This window comes from Dipodomys ordii, unplaced genomic scaffold, assembly GCF_000151885.1.
Source record: "Dipodomys ordii isolate 6190 unplaced genomic scaffold, Dord_2.0 Scaffold208, whole genome shotgun sequence".
Taxonomy (NCBI): Eukaryota; Metazoa; Chordata; class Mammalia; order Rodentia; family Heteromyidae; genus Dipodomys; species Dipodomys ordii.
The window spans coordinates 578,468-598,398 of record NW_012267424.1 but is presented as its reverse complement, the minus strand read 5'-3'; the positions used below and the strand labels follow the sequence as shown (position 1 = coordinate 598,398).

Here is a 19,931-nt window from a genome sequence, read left to right as displayed (position 1 = left end):
AATCTTGATCTTCAGACCTTAGCTAGGATTATAGGTATGAGCCACTAGTGCTCCTCCTTTATGAGTCTTTTTGCAGCTTAGCAAAAGTACCAAGTATTCTTTGTATTTTAGTTATTTAATGTAAATTTATAGAAGGTAAAATTAAGATGTATAAGTGTATTTTTTTCTTAGCTAGTTGGGCAATTATTCCAAGAGTATTTGTTGAATCATCTATTTTGATTTTTGCATTGATTTGGAATGTTGTAAATTTTTTTGGGGTGGGGTTCTGGTCGTAGGCCTGAACTCTGGGCCTGGGTGCTGTCCCTCAGCTCTTCAGCTCAAGGCTAGTGCTCTACCACTTGAGCCACAGCGCCACTTCCGGCTTTTTTTCTTTTTGCTTATGTGGTGCTGAGGAATTGAACCCAGGGCCTCAGGCATGCAAGGCAAGCGCTCTACCACTGAACTACCTTCCCAGCCCTGGAATGTTGTAAATATTACAAGAGGCCTTCCATCCAGCAGCATTACCATTTATTGAGAATTTTTGTTATGGTCATTGAGAAATCTTTATAACTCATACATGTAAGTACAACTCACTTATTTCTTCTTAAAATGATTCCAATGAATTTCTCATTTCTGAATTATTATTGTGTCATCATAATAATATGTAGTGATGTTACAGGCATTTGGAAAACTGTTCTACAATCATTTTCTTTTTTTAATACTGGCAATTATCTTTATGGATCTTACATTAAATATGAGAACATTTTCATGTGGAAGGTTTAAATGGATTTAACTAAGGGCAGAAAATAGTTAAATGGTAGAGTTTAGATTTGTAGTTTTCCTGAATGTAATACTCTTTCCATTATATTTTCTCACTTATTTTGGTTTTGTTATTTCACAAAGCAACCAACTTTGATTAATTATTTTGAAACTTGTTTTTCTCTCTCTCTCTTACTCTCTTTTTTTTGCAGCTCCCAATATACTTAGAAATTCATTTGGGGATCATGGCTCAAATCATTTTGGGCAAATAAATGCAAAAGACCCTTATTTCCAGTCAGCCAGCAAAAAGCTAGAAGTGGAGGTATTGCTCAATGGTAGGGATCCAACTAAGAAAGTTAAGCTTAACAAGTGAAAGGCACTGAGTTCAAGCCCCATTACCAGCTCTTTCTCTTGCACTCTCTTATACTCTTGCACTCTCTCTCCCTCTCTCTCTCTCTCTCTCTCACACACACACACACACACACACACATTAAAAATAAAAACAAACACTAATATTATCCCATGCACAGGTGTGGCTCACACCTATAATCCTAGCTACACAGGAGGCTGAAATCTGGAGGATTATAGTTTGAAGCTAGCCTGGGATTTTGACTGTGAGACTTCATCCTTCAAATAATGAACAAAATAAAAACAAAAGCAGGACTCAAGGTGGCAGGGTTCTAGCCAAGTATGTAAAGCCAAGCAAGAGAAACATCTTGAGTTCAAACCCTGGTACCTGTGATAGGGATGCAAGGAAGAGGGAAGGAGGAAGTGAGTAAGGGGAGGAGGAGGGAAGGATGACTTTTATGGACAGAATGTGTTCCATCAAAACTCATGCATTGGGGCTGGGAAGGTGGCTCAGTGGTAGAGTGCTTGCCTTGCATGCATGAGGCCCTGGGTTCAATTCCTTAGCACCATATAAGCAGAAAAAGCTGGAAGTGGCGCTGTGGCTCACGTGGTAGAGCACTAGCCTTGAGCTGAAGAGCTGAGGGACAGCGCCCAGGCCCAGAGTTCAGGCTCCACTACTGACAAAAACAAACAAACAAAAAACCAAACAAAAACTCATGCCTAAGGCTGAAAGTGATGTTATTTGGGAGGTAATTGTGTTTATTTATTTAATCTTTATTGGTTGTGAGGCTTGAACTTGGGGACTGGGCACTGTCTCTGAGCCTCTTTGTGCTCAAGGCCAAGCGCTCTACCATTTGAGCCACAGCATCACGTCTGGTTTTTGAGTGGTTAATTGGAGAAAAGAGTCTCATGGGGACTTTTCTGCCCAGGCTGGCTTGGAACCACAGTCCTCAGATCTCAGCCTCTTGAGTAGCTAGGATTGCAGGCCTGAGCCACTGGTACCTGGTGCTAACCGGGTTTAGGTGAGAGCCATTTAGGTGGGATTAGTGTCCTAAGAAAGGGAAGAAAGAGAGAGGGGGGAGGCTATGCCAGGATATAGTGAGAAGGGAGATATCTGCATTGCCAGCAAGACCATCTTCACCACACACAACAGCTGTGCTGTTACGTTTCCAGCTTTCAGACTGGGAGAGAAGGTTCTGTTCTGGAGGCCATCGTGTGTGTGTGTGTGTGTGTGTGTGTGTGTTTATTTATTTTGTTGGTTGTGAGGCTTGAACTCAGGACTGTTCCTGAGCGCTTTTTCTCAAGGCTAGTGCTTTGAACCACTGTGTTACTTCTGGTTTTCTATCAGTGAATTAGAGATAAAAGTCTCAGGGACTTTTCTGCCTGGGATGGCTTTGAACTATGAGCCTCAGATCTCAGCCTCCTGAGCAGCTAGGATTACAGGTGTGAGCCACCAGCACCTGGTTCATCTAATCAAATTATAAGATTGGTTTTTAATGCTTTTTCTTAGGCTTGGAATAAAAAAAAAGTTTGGTGTACTTGGTGCAATTTTTTTTTGTGGTCTGAATAGAGTCATCAGAATAAGGAATCATTTTCATCCTCCCAACTGGAAACCTCCACTTTCAAGTGTCTGCTCTTTTGTTAAATTATTTTAAAAGGGGAAAATAGATACCAATTTTTCTTGTGTCAGGAAGTGTATTTTCTTACAGTTTAGTTTCACATCAATGGGAATATAAACAAAAGGAGTATAAATAAATGCATCAGGAATTCCTTACAAGTGAGGTCAATACTGTGCTCCAGATGAGTGAATTTTGAGAAAAGACATTCCATCAATGAACTCTAATCAAGAAATAAAATAGGCTGGGTGCTGGTGGCTCACTATAATCCTAGCTACTCAGAAGGCTCAGACCTGAAGATCATGGTTCAAAGCCAGCCTAGGCAGGCTGAGACTGCTGGAGACTCTTATCTCCATTAACTACTCAGAAAGGAAGTGGAACTGTGCTCAGGTTGGCTGAGCAATAGTTCAGCCTTGGGCAAAGAAGCTTAGAGACAGTTCCCAGACCCTGAGTTCGAGCCCTAGGGCTGGCACCAAAAAACAAAAAAGCAACAAAATGGAAGTCATCCTTTTCTCTCTTTTGTCTCTCTTCCCTCCATTCTTTTTGTTCTTTTAAATATTCCTTCATTTCAAGCACAATTGTTAAAGACATGATGTAAACATCACTGAAGTCACAGCTTTACAAGGAAGATACAAGGGACTTTTAACAGACCCAGGGCTTGTGAAAAGCTAATACCAGTGCAGAATAAATTCTACTGGAGGATGTGGTAGGAAGAGCCTGGTGGGCCTCAGGACCTCTTGGGGATAGGAGGAAAGCTCTTGGGAATAACGAGTAGCAAGGTGATAGTTGGAGAAGACAGTCAGAATAGACATAGGAAGAGAGCCCTGATGTGGAGGAGGAAGAGAAAGTGTGAAGAGCAGTGGATGAGACAGAACCTGGGAGAATGTGGACACAGGATATGGTAACAAAATGAGACTGTGGTAGCACTTTGTGCCAGTACCTGGGCTTCACATTGAGTCTAAGTACTGTTTCTTAGCTTTTTCACTCAAGGCTGGCACTCTACCATTTGTTCCACACCTTCACTTGTAGCTTTTTGATGGTTAATTGGAGATAAGAATTGCACAGACTTTTCCAGCTCAGGTTGGCTTTGAACTATGATACTCAGATCTCAGCCTCAAGAGTAACTAGGATTATAGGTGTGAGCCACTGGCACTCAGCATCATGACTTCTATTTTTAAAAAATATTTTATATCAATTAATTAATTAATTTGTGGTAGTGGTGATTGAACCTAGAGCATTGTACCAGCTAGGCAAGCGCTTTGCCACTGAACTACATCCCAGCTAAAGAAATATTTTAAATTATGTGAGTAACTGAACTATACATGTAGGTAGTATTATAGAACCACATTTATTAAATAACCATATATTATGAATGTCATAAGTAGATACCTGTCATGTCTCCAGGGTTATATTTTCCTCTTGTTTTACATTTCAAATATTTTCTCCAGAAGTCTTGCTGAAATATTCTGTTCTAAGGGCTCATGTTTTATGAGTGGGTTTTGCTTACTTTCATAGTAACTTGAAGTATAGATGCAATATTTCTTATGGCTTAGGTACCAAAGGGAAAACGTTTTGGACACACATACACACATGCCATAAATACCCTGTAATTTCATAGTGATCTTTTACAGCGACTACATAATACTACTTATTAAGTTCACACCATAGTCCACCTACTAGGCTATCCAATTTTCATACATTATATTATTTAAACAGCATTCTGACTCTCTCAGGTAGGAGTACTATGCAATCCAATTGCCAGATGAAAACATTGGGCTAAATGAGACTAAATAATTTGCTCCTGGCCCCATACCAATAAGTGACAGAGCCCACATTCAAGTTCATATCCTCTTCTTCCAAGGCCTACTGCCTCTCATTGTGAATTTAGTTGAAACCTTTCCATACTGACTACCAAGCTTACTTGGTGGTATATCTTACTAGTTTATAAAGTGGCCCATTCTATGTATATTTTCCACTTGATGAATTCTTAATTTTTTAAAGATTTTTTTCATAAGAGTAGCTTTATTAATTTTTTACTTGCTGGACAAAAAACTTCATTACCTCATTCTCTATGATTTATTCAACTTTAACATTTGGTTTCCAGCTTCCAGCTAAAGTTTATAAATCAGTTTTTGTTGTATTCTCCATTTCTCGTTGTACTGGGATTTCATTGTCTGATGATCATTTGGAAGTCTACATTTATTGCAAAGGTAAGACTTTCCACATATTAGTTGCAAAATTTAGTTCTATTCCCAGACCATCCCCTTGGCCTGCCAAACCGCCTGTGGTAACACTGAGGCCTGAAGATAAATAGGGAATGTTTAGATTGAGACTTTTGAAGCTGGACTCAAATACTTACCTTTAGATCCAACTTTGGTGGTGTATGTATTATGACTCCTGGCAAGGCAAACACAGTGTCTAGTTGACGACAACCTTTTTTGCTGAAGTAGACTCTCACAGTAACTCCCTAGGGAGCAATGGAAAGAAAACGTTGAGATCTATGATTTTGTTATTGAAGAATACAACAGACAGTGTCTTCAGCAGCAGTTTCCATAATGGCGACCTGCCTTCCCTTCCTCCCTCCCTCCCTTCTTCCCTCTCTCCCTCCCTCCCTTCCTCTTTCCCTCCCTCCCTCCATTCCTTCCTCCCTTCCTCCCTCCCTTCCTCCCTTCCTTCCTTCTCTCTCTACTTTTTTCTCTCTCTTTCCCAGTGGTGAAGATGGAACCCAAGGCTTCTCATGTGCTGGGTAAAAGGCTCCTCCACTGAATCACCTACCCAGTCCCCCAATGGGCATTCTCCATAAACATTTAGTGAATGATTTTACAAATGATGAGAAGTAGACTGGGGTAAGCAACTTTTTCATGATTAGACTGGGTCAAGGCTGTGATTGAGTCTTAGTCAAAAGGATGTAGCTAGAGTATTTCTTAGACTTTTTTCACTCTTGATTAGTCAGCACAGCAACTCAATTCTGTAAAATGGGTTTAAACAATAAAATGAACACATGCAGATGAACAAACCCCAGCAAGGGGAAAAGCATGATAACAAAATGATATGCTCTTAGCAAGATCAATATCCATGAAGTCTGGCCACATCTGGCTTAACTTTATACGTAAACAAAAAACAACAGTGAAAAATAACTATAATTACCAGTGCTCATTTATAAGTTAGAAATCAATTGTAGATTCATGAAAGGCTCAAAATGACTCAGCCATTTCATTTAACAGACAAATGCTTTTAAAGCTACTCTAAATATTTTCATGAAGTGCAAGAAAAATATGTCATCTTGAGTAAACAGATGAGAAATCTCAGGAGTGAAATGGAAATGATTGTTTCCACCCAGTGGAAACAATGAAATTGAAAATCTATCATTTGAAATAAAATATTTGAGCTAGATAAATTTAATATCAGATTATAAATTGCAAAACAATGAGTCACATGACCAACAGGTAGGGGGAAAACTCAACAGCTTTAGGGACCTGTGGATAAATATCAAGTAGTCTGGAGTCCCAGAAAAGGGGTTGAGAAACAGAGAGAGACAGAAAGAGAGAGAAAGAAAGAAAGGGAGAGAGCGAGAGAGGGAGAGAGAGGGAGAAAAAGAGAGAGAAATAGAAAGAGTCAGATACTAATATTTGAGCACATCATGTTTAAAATTCTCTCTAAAGTTAAAAGATCTGGCAAGTTCCAAGGATAATTGCAAGGAATATATATCTATATCTATATCTATATCTATCTATCTATCTATCTATCTATCTATCTATCTATATTATGGTATGTGTGTGTGTGTGTGTGTGTGTGTGTGTGTGTGCAAATAAGATAGGCACAGTGACTCATGTATGTAGTCTCAGCTATTTGGGAGGCTGAGGTGGGAGGTTCACTTGAGCCCATGATTTTCACTTCAGTCTGGTTAACACAGTGAGATCCCATCTCAAAAGCATGCAAACAATCAAACAAATTCACACGTAGGAATACCCTAGGAAAACTATTGGAATCCAGAGGTGTAGAAAAATACTTTGAAGGTTTGAGGAAGTATACACATTTTGTTATACCAGTAACAAAATTAGTGCATTCACCTGCTGCTGGCTTTGGTATATTGCCGTTACCAGAAACAATGGATGTTTGAAGCAGCATATTGAAATAACAAAAAGAACTTGATTGGTCCACTATTTTATATCTACTGAAAATGCCTTTGAAAGAAATGAGGGCAAAATTAAGTGAGTTTCAAGGTTATAATAGAACCGAGACAATTACTCACAAGAGACAGTTCAAGTAATGTCAAAGACTGTTCTTGGGGCTGGGAAGGTGGCTCAGTGGTAGAGCGCTTGCCTCGCATGCATGAGGCCCTGGGTTCGATTCTTCAGCACCACATAAGCAAAAAGAAAAAATCCGGAAGTGGCACTGTGGCTCAAGTGGTAGAGCGCTAGCCTTTAGCTGAAGAGCTGAGGGAGAGTGCCCAGGCCCAGAGTTCATGCCCCACGACCGGCCCCCCCCCCCCAAAAAAAAGACTGTTCTCAGGCCTGAAGAATAATGGTGCTGGTTAGAAATTTAAAACTATAGCTAGAATTGAACAGAACAGGAAATGATAAAGATAAAAGGATTTCTTCTTTCTTCGTTTATAAGATACACTTATTTAAAGCACAAAGTAGAATATTAAATTTTGTAGTATATAATGTATGTGAGTATAATAAATATATAAATATATATACACAACAATTCACATATACATATATGTGAAAACAATAATGGAAAGATTGCTGGGGAAGTCTTGCATGATTAACTCTATGTGGATTGTAAAAATTTAAGGATGCCCACATTTTACTTCCTACAGCTACCATAATAGTAAAACAGATGAATTTTAAAGTTCATAAAGAACTTAAAATGGAATGCTAAAAATCGAAATAATTTAGAGGAAGGTAAAAAGTTAGGATTAAAGCAATAGAAAGAAGGGTACAAATAAAAAATGATTTATATGTTCCTCCCCCAGGGTATAAGCCCTGCTTTCACTGTATTTGATGTTGGTATAATCTGTGGAGGGGAAGGGAAAAAACCAAATCGTTTAAATTGGGGTACAGGTGGACCCATTGCAACAATGAGATGTACAAGTCATTATGTCGAAAATGAACTTTACAACTTCGGTGGGGGGGGGGGGTAGTTTTGGGTGGGGGAGGATGAGCTGGGAAGGGGAAAACAAAGGAGGAGGCTACAATGCTTGATAAGAAATGTACTCATTATCTTGCCCATGTAATTGTAACCCCTCTGTACAGTATTTTCACAATTAAAAAAAATGAATAGCAATATATTTGGATTTGGAAGGTTAAAAACAGGAAACAGATGCAAGTATGTACTGTCTATGAGAGAGACACTTTTGTTTTTTGTCGGTCCTGGGGTCTGAATTCTGGGCCTGGATGCTGTCCCTCAGCTCTTCAGCTCAAGGCGAGCTCTCTACCACTTGAGCCACAGAGCCACTTCCAGCTTTTTTTTCTGCATATGTGGTGCTGAGGAATTGAAGCCAGGGTCTCATGCATGCAAGGCAAGCACTCTACCACTGAGCCACCTTCCTAGCCCTAGAGACACTTTTGACACAAAAACTGGCCTAGTCTGTCTTTTCATTTCTAGCCATTTTGATGAAAAAAAAGACATATCATAACACCTTAACAAAAAAGGCTCAAGTGATTATATGCCTATTAAATGAAATACCAAATGTTAGGTATTTGTCAGGGAAAGAGAGAAATAAGAGAGATGTAACCAGCGGGAAAATTTCCTTGTTTGTGTCCCAAACCAGAGCGTTGAAATGTGGATGGAGAAGGCTCACATCAACCCAGGGAAGGAAGCTGGAAGCTGTAGCTCATACCTGTGAATAGGCAGTGGCGCAATTCAGAGCCCAGGAGGGAACTGAGAACTTATTTCAAAAGTAACCAGCTGCAGGTGTGGCTCAAGTAGTAGAACATTAGCCAAGTAGGTGCAAGGTCCTGGGTTCAAACCCCACTATTGCCTGAAAGGAACTTTCTTTTTCCTCTCTGAGTTTATGGCTGCTCAGTTATTCAGGCAGATTCTCAAGTGACCAATGATAAAAAATAGCTTCCATTTCAATTCATAGTGAACATGGAAAGATCATAAAATTTGTCCTTGTACTTCACTGAGAATGGGGCTTATTTATTTCTGTAACTGCACCTAGCTTGATGTACCAAAATGGTTGCCAAAACGGATCTTGATTTTCTATATTCCTTGGATGGATTATGCAAGTTCAGAGTGCTTTTTATAAAATGGTACCACCAGCATTATTTTGCTACATAATTAACAGGAAGAATAATGATAATCATACTGTCTTGAATAATGATTTTTTGTCAGTCCTGGGGGCTGAACTCTGGGCCTGGGCACTGTCCCTCAGCTCTTCAACTCATTTCTGATGCCCTTCCACTTGAGCCACAGCACCATTTCTGGCTTTTTTCTGATTATGTGGTGCTGAGGAATCAAACCCATGTCCTCATGCATGCAAGGCAAGCACTCTACCACTGAACCAACTTCCCAGCCCCCACTGAATAATAATTTTTAAATTTTAAATCTTGGTAATAATCATAATGATACAACTTATATGTATGCACTTGTGTATTTATAAGCCTGAACTTGTATAGACATGCCCATTAGTTGTCCCTGGTGATTGACACAAGGCCTGAGAGAGTCTGGGCCATCATGTCAGATTAGCCAGGACACTGGTGGCTCACACCTGTAATCTTAGTTATTCAGGAACCCCAAATCTGACATCATGTTTGAAGCCAGCAGGAGCAGGGAAGTTCATGAGACTCTTTAACCATCAAAGCCCAGGAAATGGATATATGGCTTGAGTGGTAGTGTGCCAGCCTTGACTAAAAATGCTAAGGAACAGGTGGCCAGGCCTTGAGTTCAAGCTCCAGTATGTGGACACACACACTGAAAGAATGAATTTGTATAATTTACAGGAAAATGAATGGAACTGGAAATCAACCCAGACTGAGAAAGACAAATACCACATGTTCTCTCTCATATGTGGAATCCAGATCTTAAAAAATAAACAAAGCTGGGCACCAGTGGCTCATGCCTGTAATCCTAGCTACTCAGGATCATGGTTCAAGGATCATGGTTCAGGATCATGGTTCATGGGCAAGAAAGTCTATGAGACTTTTCTCTCCAATTAACCACCAGAAAACTGGAAGTGGCACTGTGGCTCAAGTGGCAAAGTGCTCACCTTGAGTTGAAGAGCTTGGGGACAGTGGCCAGGCAGAGTTCATGACCAATCCCCACACCCCAAAAAATGACACAAATAGAGAATGTGGGGACCACTTCAATGGGTGAAAGACAAGGGTGAAGTCAGGAATGAATATGACCAAAGTATTTCATGACACATGGAAATAGAATAACAAAATATATTAAAGTTGTTTTAAAAAGGGGTTACAAGAAATTAAGAGTAATATAATGGTGAATTTGATCAAAGTACATTGAATGCACATACGGAAATAGCACAATGAACCTGCCTTTGTGCCATTAACATGCACCAATAAAAAGGAAAAAAATAATGATTGGTTCCTACCACAAAACCTTCAGTTGGCTTTACATTCTGAAAATAATCATTTTAATATGATTTATTGTGGCAGAATCAAATAAATAAGAGAAAATGTAATTATATGCAATCATGCTATGTCATAGTAAGTCATATGATAAATGTAAGAGATTTCTTATGGGGAATGTTTTTTATGATATGAGGTTTGGCTGCATTGGAAAATATTTTCCCCTAATTTCTGGCAGGTCAACTTGGAAATCTCAGCTGTAATGGATAATTTGGCCACTTGAAACAATTTTTCAGATGAACAGAATGCATCTGAAGCACATAAAAAGGTTAAGATTTAGAGGTGTTCCTTTCTAAGTTTTATAGTAAATATGCAAATTTATAGGAATTACTTGTCCTACTTGTGGCTTAATTGGTCAGATAAAGAGTTAGAAAGATGTGCTTGCTTATACATGTTAAGGATACCATTTATTATGCTAAGGAAAGATGAGCAAATCTGAGAAATAAAACACAGAAATGATACAAAGTCAAACCACAGTGTTTTTAGAGAAAACACTGTATTTTTAGGAAACAATGTATAAGAATTGGCCTGATCTGGAAGATTGGAAACTTTGACGTTTGCTATTTATTAAAAAGATCTCAGCATTAGTGAAATAACACTGTCAGAACACATAACATGAAAAGGGACTTTTTTGTGACAATATTAAGGTTCAAACTCAGGGCATCATGCTCACATCTGGCTTTCCACCATTTGAGTCATCCCTCTAGCCTGGCTTTTTGCTAGTTAGATGGAAGTGGCGGTTCACTGACTTTCCTTCTCAAGCTGGTCAAACCTTGATTCTCAGGTTTCAGCACCCTGATTAGTTAGGATTACAGGCATGAGCCACAGGTACCCAGCTACAATTTCATTTTTATTACTGAATAATGCTCCTTTGTGCTTGTGTTTGTATATACATATCTATACACACATGTACATATGTATACATATAGATATATGCATATATATATAGCTAGGTATCTATCTATATCCATGTATCTATATCTATGCATATATATAAAACAATATATAACATATTTATATATACATACACATGTATATGTAAATGTATGTGAAGGGGCAAGTATAGATGTAGGTCTATATCTCACATTTTCTTTATTCATTTATCAGTTGGTGGACACCAAAGCTGATTCCATATCTGGCTCTTGTGCCATATTTCTTTAAGCATCTATGTGCAGGTATCCTGATTAATTCTGATATATGCCCCAGAGTAGTACAGCTAGATCATATGGTAATTCTATTTTATTTTTTTTAAAAATTTTTGTTGCATTAATTTATATTTTCATCAACAATGTATGAAGATTCCTTTTCTCCACAACCTCTCCAGCATTTATTATTATTTATTTTCTTGATGGCTGCCATTTTGACTTGGGCCCAGTGGGATTTTAGCCATGTTTTGATTTCCTTTTCCTTTATGGCTAAGAATGAAGAGCCCATAACTATTACATGGCAGCACAAAGGCTACTTCTAGTTTGAGAATTTTGCAGTTTACACTTTACACTGCAGAGTAGACTGGACACCATTGTGTCACAGCTGGGAAGCACTGAGAAACAGGCCCACAGGAGCTTGTGCTATTTATTCCTGTGTGCATCTGGTTTGGAAAAGGGATAGTGTGGGTCCCAGGAGGTGCACAATGACTGTGCTGAGAAAGCCCATGTGCTCTCCAGGGCATTCTAAAGCCAGATGCTCTTGATATTTAACCTCAACAATATTTTGATGCAGAGATTAAAGATGGTTAGTTGAGCAGAACTGCAGTGCCTGTTCCAGGAGTATTTCTCTTTTCATGCCAAAAACATCGTCTTGAACAGACTAGAGTAATTACTATTTTAAACCACTGATCAGTTCAGGTTATTTGGAACTTTGAGAGCAAGAGGATCACAGTTCAAGGTCCTCTTACTCCCATGCAAAAAAAAAAATCAGCAAGACCCCATCTCGATAAAGATGGTTTACACTTGGTATAAAGTGATCTGAGTGAAGTACGATCATCCTACAATCCCTCCCCCATGGGAAGAGGGTGGAGTGCACATTAGCTAAGGACATAGCTATGTTACCTTTACTAGCAGAGACAAGGGCAGTCTGTGGGGTTAATGCATGGCACCCTTCTGTGATTAATACACAGTCACTACTCAGAGTCAAATGCTTTTTAAGTATTTTTGTTCTACATGTGCACAAACCTCCATATATGGCCTCCATTTCATGACTATCTGTTGCAGACCCTAAGATGCCAGGAGCTGGCAACGTGTGAGCAATGACTCCAACCCTTTGGGCTGGAAGTACTTGCCCTTTTGTTCAAGGAAGTGTTTCTCTTGGCTTCTGGGCCTGGGGGCTTATCTGAGGGAGTATTGTAGACAAAGATTGTTTGAAATAGAATGAGGAAGGATGCGTACTCTCTGCACTTGTTGGCACAGTGGGTTCTAGAACAATGTGATACAAGCATTTGACAAATAAAGTGGATATAGCTGAGGCTTTTGCTGGAATAAACAGAGTTGTGCCTTCAGCCTTCTCTCCACCTCCTTCATCAATCCCTTTGCCCCTCGGAACCCTTGTTCATGCTGTGGCTGGACCACAGCAACTATCCTTAGCACTTTTTCTTCAAATGGAAGAAAGCTTTCAAACCCAATTCTTGTTCAAGGCTTCTGGAATAAACCCTTGCCCTTTATGTTTCTTCCAGGACCTCAGTGAATAATTATTCTCCCACAGGTAGAAAGAACAAAAATTGGGTTGTAATAGTAAATATTCAACAAAAAATGGATAGCAAGATCTCATTTCCCTGTTGCTTGACACTGAGAAATTTGCTTGTTTTTCTTACAGTTTCCCTAACAGCTCACCTTTTCCAGGGTCCACCTTTTCAGAAACAGCTGCTAAATGCAACCCTTTGTCTGGACAATCTACTTGATGACAGTTTATCTCTCCCTCTCTAGCAGATCCAAACTATTGACAGAAGAGAAAAGTTTACAGAGGGAGAATGAAAATTTCTTATCTCTCTTTCTCATGGTCCCTGATGCATTACCAAAATCAGATCAAAGCAAAAGACAATGAAAAATTTCCTGTCTCTAAATCAAATCTTACTTTGATTAGGGTAAAAAAGTCAATAGAAATATTAAAATAGGCATATGATATGTGGGTCTTTGACCCCAAAATATAACTTTCCATGTAAATATACTCAGGAGCATGTGCTCATACACATGATCAAGCCAACTGAAGTATAATACAGGCAGGAGTAAAACTCTATTAACTCAATTAACAGACAAAATGAATACCAGGAAGCTGAAACAGTTTGAATAGGATGGGCCTAGCAGGAGGGGAGAGGATGAATGCAAAAGGGAACGGGGACAAAGTGTTATACCCTTCAATGCATGTATGCAAAAAAAAGTGGAAAATGAGACATAACTCTAGATAAAGTGGGGTGCTCATGATCAAAGGAGTGGCTAGACACATTCATGGACATGCTAGGTTGTAACCCCCTCGTACAAGCATTGGAAGAGTAAATAAAAAAAAACAAATACAATTGTGGAAAATAAGATGCCATTTGAAGCAATAACTAATGCTGTAAGAAAATTCCACTTCAAAGACAAATTAAGGTCATGTTTAGCACTGATGAATTCAGAATCGAAATAGTAAACAATTTACAGTTATATAAGTTATAGAGCTTCAGTGTGGTCTTGTTTGTGATCATTTGGGTAAATGCCCAAAAGTGGGATTGCTGGGTCACAGGGGAGCTCTATGTGGAGTCTTTTGAGGAACCTCTATACTGCTTTCCAAAGTGGTTGAACAACTTTACACTCCCACCAACAATGCAGTAAGGTTCCCTTCTGTCCACATCCCGTCCAGCATCTGTTGTTATTAGAGTTCTTGATTTTTGCCATTCTAACTGGGGTGAGGTGGTATCTCAATGTTGTTTTGATTTGCATTTCTTTTATGGCTAGAGAGGTTGAACATTTCTTCATGTGTCTATTGGCCATCCATCTTTCCTCTTCAGAGAAGTTTCTCTTTAAGTCTTTAGCCCACTTATTTATTGGCAGTTGTTTCTTTGAAGATTTGTTGTTGGGGGATTTAATTTTTTAAGCTCCAGGTATATTTTAGATATGAGATCCTTGTCTGTTGTATGGCTAGTGAAGATCTCCCAATCCGTGGGCTTTCTATTGATCTTGCTAGCTATGTCCTTTGCCATGCAGAAGCTCTGCAACTTCATGCAATCCCATTTATCCAACCTTTCTTTGATTTGTTGTGTTTCTGGGTCTCTATTAAGAAAATTTCAGCCTGTGCCAAGGAGACCTAGGGTTTCTCCTATTCCATGCTGTAATGTTTTCAGAGTATCTGCTTTGACTCCAAGGTCTTTGATCCATTTGGAGTTGATTCTGGTGCAAGGTGATATATAAGGATCTAGCTTTAGTTTTCTACAAGTAGTTAACCAATTTGCCAGTACCATTTACTGAAGAGGCTGTCTTTCTTCCATTCTATTTTTTTAGCTCCCTTATCGAAGATTAGATAGCTATAGGTCTTTAGGTTCATTTCTGGGTTTTCAGTTCTATTCCATTGGTCCTGAGGTCTGTTCTTGTGCCAGTACCAAGCTGTTTTGATTACTATGGCTTTGTAGTAGAGTTTGAAATTTGTTATTGATATTCTTCCTACCAGCACAACTATGTTTATTGCAGCATTATTTACCATAGCTAAGATATGGAACCAACCCAGATGCCCCTCACTAGATGAATGGATCAAGAAAATGTGTTATATATATGAATTCTATGCCTCCATCAGCAAGAATGACATTGCCCCATTTGTTAGGAAATGGAAAGACTTGGAAAAAATTATATTAAGTGAAGTAAGCCAGGCCCAAAGAAACATAGGTCCCATGGTTTCCCTTATTTGCACTAACTAGCATATGTCTGAGTCAAGCAGAAAAAGTCAGATAAGTTGATGTTAGGGGAATGAACCCCAAGATAAGTATTCACATTTTTTTTGTTTTTTTTTCCTTTCATGCAATTGTTTCTATCATATGTATGTCCCTCCCCCACAGTATAACCCATACTTTCACTGTATTTGATGTTGGTATAATTTGTGGAGGGGAAGGGGAAAAACAAATCGTTTAAATAGGGATACAGATGGACCCATTGCAACAATGAGATGTACAAGTCGTTATGTCATAAAACGAACTTAACAACTTTGGTGGGGGGTGGGGGGAGGGGAGGAGTATGGGAAGGGATGGGAAGGGGAAACAACGCGGAGGCAACAATGTTTGATAAGAAATGTACTCGATATCTTGCCCATGTAATTGTAACCCCTCTGTACGGTATTCTCATAATAAAAAAATAAGTTATAGATAATTACACTGTTGGCAGGAAGATACAGCCATTATATAAACAGTATAATTCTTGTAAAAAAATTAGGGCTAAAACTACCATACATACCTGGGTAAGTATCTAAAGAAAGTGAAATCAGTGTGTACCTCTCTGTTTATTTAGCACTAATCATGGTAGTCAAGAAATGTAAAAAGCCTAAGTGATGATTAAACTGATGAGTAGGTAAAGAACATATAGTATATGTGTACTTATACACACCCAGACATATAGTGTGTGTGTGTGTGTGTGTGTGTGTGTGTGTGTCTGTGTGTATTTTGTTGGGCATGAATGGCTCATGTTTGTAATCTTTATTCAGGAGGCTAAGATTTGAGGACCGTGATTCAAGACCAGTTCAGGCAGGAAAGTCGAGGAGACTTTTACCTCCAATTAACAAGAAAGAAATAAAAAAAATGGAGGTGTTTCTCAAGTAGTAGAAGGTCAGCTTTTAGTGAAAAATCTAAAGGACATCATCCAAGCTCTGAGTTCAATCCCAATATTAGCACAAATAAGGACTAAATTAAAAAAATGCAAACCAACCTCTCCCCCCAAAAGCCAATGAAATTCTATCGTTTCTGTTAACATGGATGGAAGAGGAGATGATTATAGTAAGTGAAATATGCCAGATAGGGAAAGATGATCTTATTCATATGTAGACCCTAGAGGCCTTGATTTCATGGAAGTTGAGACTAGAACAGTTGATACCAAAAACCAGAGGGAATGGGAAGGGGTGGGGGGGGATGAGTTAAGTGATAGTTAGCAAGAAGCTATTGGTGTACTGTTGCAAAGCTGAGGCATGAGAGATGACAATAATGAAACATGTTTTTCAGAGTTTGAAGAAAGGAGCTTGCATGATCTTACCATGAAGATATAGTAAGTATATAAGATCAAACAAACATGTTATTTTCATTTAAATATCACAGTGTTCATATAAAAATATCAAGTGTCACACATACCTATTCATTTGTATAATGTTTTTTAAAAAATCTTTTTGTTTTTTTAAAATACATTTTTATTGTAAAAATACTGTACAGAGAGGGGTTACAGTTACATAAGCAAGGTCATGAGTACATTTCCTATCAAGCATTGTTACCTCCTCCTGTGTTTTTCCCCTACCTTCCCTTCCCTCCCACCTCCACAACTACACGCCTCCCCACCCCCCACCCCCTGCTTAAATTGTAATGTTCGTTTTCAACATAGTGTCTTGTACATCTCATTGTTACAATGGGTCAACCTGTATCCCTATTTAAGCATTTTGTTTTTTACCTTCCCCTCCCCAAGCTAGAGAAGTATATATATATAAGATGCAGGATACCGACATCAAATACAGTGGAAGTGAAATAAGCCAGGCCCAAAGAAACATAGGTCCTATGGTTTTCCTTATTGCAATAACTAGTATATGTCTGGGACAAGCAGAAAAGGTCAAAAGCTATGTACTTATGACCAGATAAGATGATGTTAAGAAAATGAACTTCAAGATAGGGACACAAGTGATTTTTTTCTTTCTTGTTATTGTTCCTGATATATTTATTATCTTTATGTTTTATGTATCAGTTAAAAGTAAATTTCTCCACCTTCTGATGGCTCATGCCTATAATCCTAGCTACTCAGGAGGCTGAGATCTGAGGATCCAGGTTCAACGCTACCCCGGACAGGAAAGTCCATGAAACTCTTATCTCCAGTAAACCACCAGAAAACCAGAAGTGGTGCTGTGGCTCAAGTGGTAGAGTGCTTGCCTTGAGCTAAAGAGCTGAGGGAAGTGCTCAGGCCCAGAGTTTAAGCCCCATGACTGACAAAATAATAATAATAATAATAATAATTTAAACCTTGATAATCATCTATTTCTTGCTATGCATTGGGGGAAGTGGCTTTATAGTTTTAAGACATTTTGAGGGCCTCAAAATTATTTTTGAAACATAAACTACTAAATCCCATTTTTACTGAGGAATTGCCTGTGTAGAACATGCTATTTTATTTAAGTAGCCTTTCTACAAATGTAACTGGTAAGATGGGCAACAGAGACCTTTGTGTAAGCTGAATGCTGTGGCCTGGGCAGGGGCTTTGCTTGCAGGATTCTGGGCAGCAAAGGGGGACACTGAGCCCCTGAGAACTGTCCAAAGTCCATTGCTTCACTAAGGCCTGTAATTTCTAAATAACTGGTTTCTGCTTTAAGCTATCATTTTACCCGAGCACATCATAACATCCCTGATTTATTGACCCATTTATTGCTGAGTGTATGTATTGTGCTTTTTTTTTTTAAAAAAACAGTTTTTCTAGACCCTGAAAAATCTTCAGGAAATATTAGTCTTAAAACCACTCTTTAACCAACAAGTACACTATAAAAAGAATGCTATTCCATTAGTTAACCACATTCATCTCTAGATCAATTATGTGGTTCATTTTTGGGGAATTACATATGAGTATAAATATATTTTTTAGTCCATATACATATAGGGTGGAAAATTACAAGTCCATTGCTGTGGGCACACACTGGCTGAAGGATTAATTTTCTTGCTTTGCAAACTGGATGTGCATTGCTGGATAACTGGATGAAAGCTTCTGAGCTGTAGGCATTCATCCTGGGTTGCTGAAGAGTATAAAGGGTTGACTCAGCACTGATCTCTCCTTCCCCCCTTTATTTTTGTCACATATATTATATCTTTCAATTTCTCTATTTTTTGTATCCCTAATCCCTCTCTCTGTGTGTCTGTTTCTGTTTCTGTCTCTCTCTGTCTCTGTCTCTGTTTCACTCTCTCTCTTTCACATCTTCTCCTCTGGCTAGACCCCAGTGATGATTTCTTTTATGATTTTAAAAATTACTTTCTTGTTGGAAATGTTCCAACAAGAAAGTTAATCTTGTAGATGGATCACTGGAAGACTAATTGAAATGTGTTCATTCAGTTATCAAAGATGTGTTGAGCTATTGCCACTTAATTGGAGATAAAATTGGAAATCATCTAGTGTGTTCCAAGTACAGTTTTCTCCCTAGGTAAATAAATTTACAGTTTCTCTAGTGGAGTCTTAATGAATGTTATGGGTAACTACTTTTCTGATGTGATGGAAGACAAAAAACTGTTCAAAACAGAAATATTGAATTACGTATTAGATTCTTTCTGTACCATATAAAAAACAGTTCCTATGCACTGCGAAAGGAGAAAAACACACATTTTCCTTCTTATTTGAAGAAATCATGACTCCACACTTTAATGTGGAGGATTTTTATTAAGACTTTTTATTTTTATTTTTTGTCAATCATGGGGCTTGAACTCTGGGCCTCGGTGCTGTCCCTGAGCTCTTCAGCTTAAAGCCAGCACTCTACTACTTGAGCCATATTGCCACTTCCATTTTTTTTTGGTAGTTAATAGAGATAAGAGTCTCACAGACTTTCCTGCTTGGGCTGGTTTTGAACCTCAATCCTGAGATCTCAGGCTCCTGAATAGTGAGGATTTCAGGCTTGAGCCACTGTTGCCCAGCAGAAGTTTTGTCTTTGTTTTTGTTTTACAAGTCCTGGGACTGGGATGGGTGCTGTCCTTTTCCTTCAGGCTACTGCTCTACCACTTGAGCCACAATGCCACTTCCAGCCTTTTCTGTGATTAATTAAAGATAAAAATCTCATGGACTTTCCTGCCTGGGCCAGCTTCGAACCAAGATTCTAAGATCTCAGCCTCCTGAGTAGCTAGAGTTACAAGTGTGAGCCATGGGCACCTGACAATAAGAATATTTTTTTAAAAGACATTTTGAGATATTTAGCAGCTTATATCAAACTTCTGAAATATTCCAATAAAAGTGCAAACAATTTCCAAAGCTTTATCTCCTAGTCTTGAACACTTAGATATGTTATCAGTGTCCATGTTTATAGAATTACTTCTGAGAAATTCCAGTCCTATGCTACACTGGTTGGATTGGTCCCTAGGCTGGTATTACCTTAGTACTTACTGAACTCAACTTGCTGAGCTTTACTAAGTTTACTTTGGAAGAGAAAGATTAGTGACTGAAACCACACTTGAGGGGTTTTGGAAGATGGTGGCAACTTCATAGTTTTAAAATTCAACTAATTCTCCACATAAAAGAAATGCATCAAAAGTAGGATGGTAAACCAAATATGAAGAATATCTGTGACAAAAATCAAATTCATATGGAATCACAAATCTCAATTATTTAAAAAAACAGTCTTGAACAAAAAAACTAAAACTTGAGGTATAATACCAGCTTTCAAAGTATCCTATAAATCTTTAGTAACTAGGAGTCTGGAGGAAGATGGCCAAGGAGAAGCTGGGGACTAAACAGGCTCTCACATA

At 38.6% G+C, this 19,931-nt stretch overlaps 1 protein-coding gene across 1 annotated transcript in view; it reads right to left on the bottom strand.

Moving 5' to 3' along the window:
- LOC106000087 overlaps positions 1 to 19,931 on the bottom strand; it is a 125,354-nt gene that overhangs the window by 85,553 nt on the left and 19,870 nt on the right. The window contains exons 2-4 of the mRNA XM_013035288.1: positions 13,126 to 13,228; positions 6,672 to 6,886; positions 5,062 to 5,169 (exon numbers count right to left, since the gene is read on the bottom strand). Of these exons, the coding sequence (XP_012890742.1) occupies positions 5,062 to 5,169; positions 6,672 to 6,886; positions 13,126 to 13,228 (426 nt within the window). The remainder of the gene's footprint in view (positions 1 to 5,061; positions 5,170 to 6,671; positions 6,887 to 13,125; positions 13,229 to 19,931) is intronic.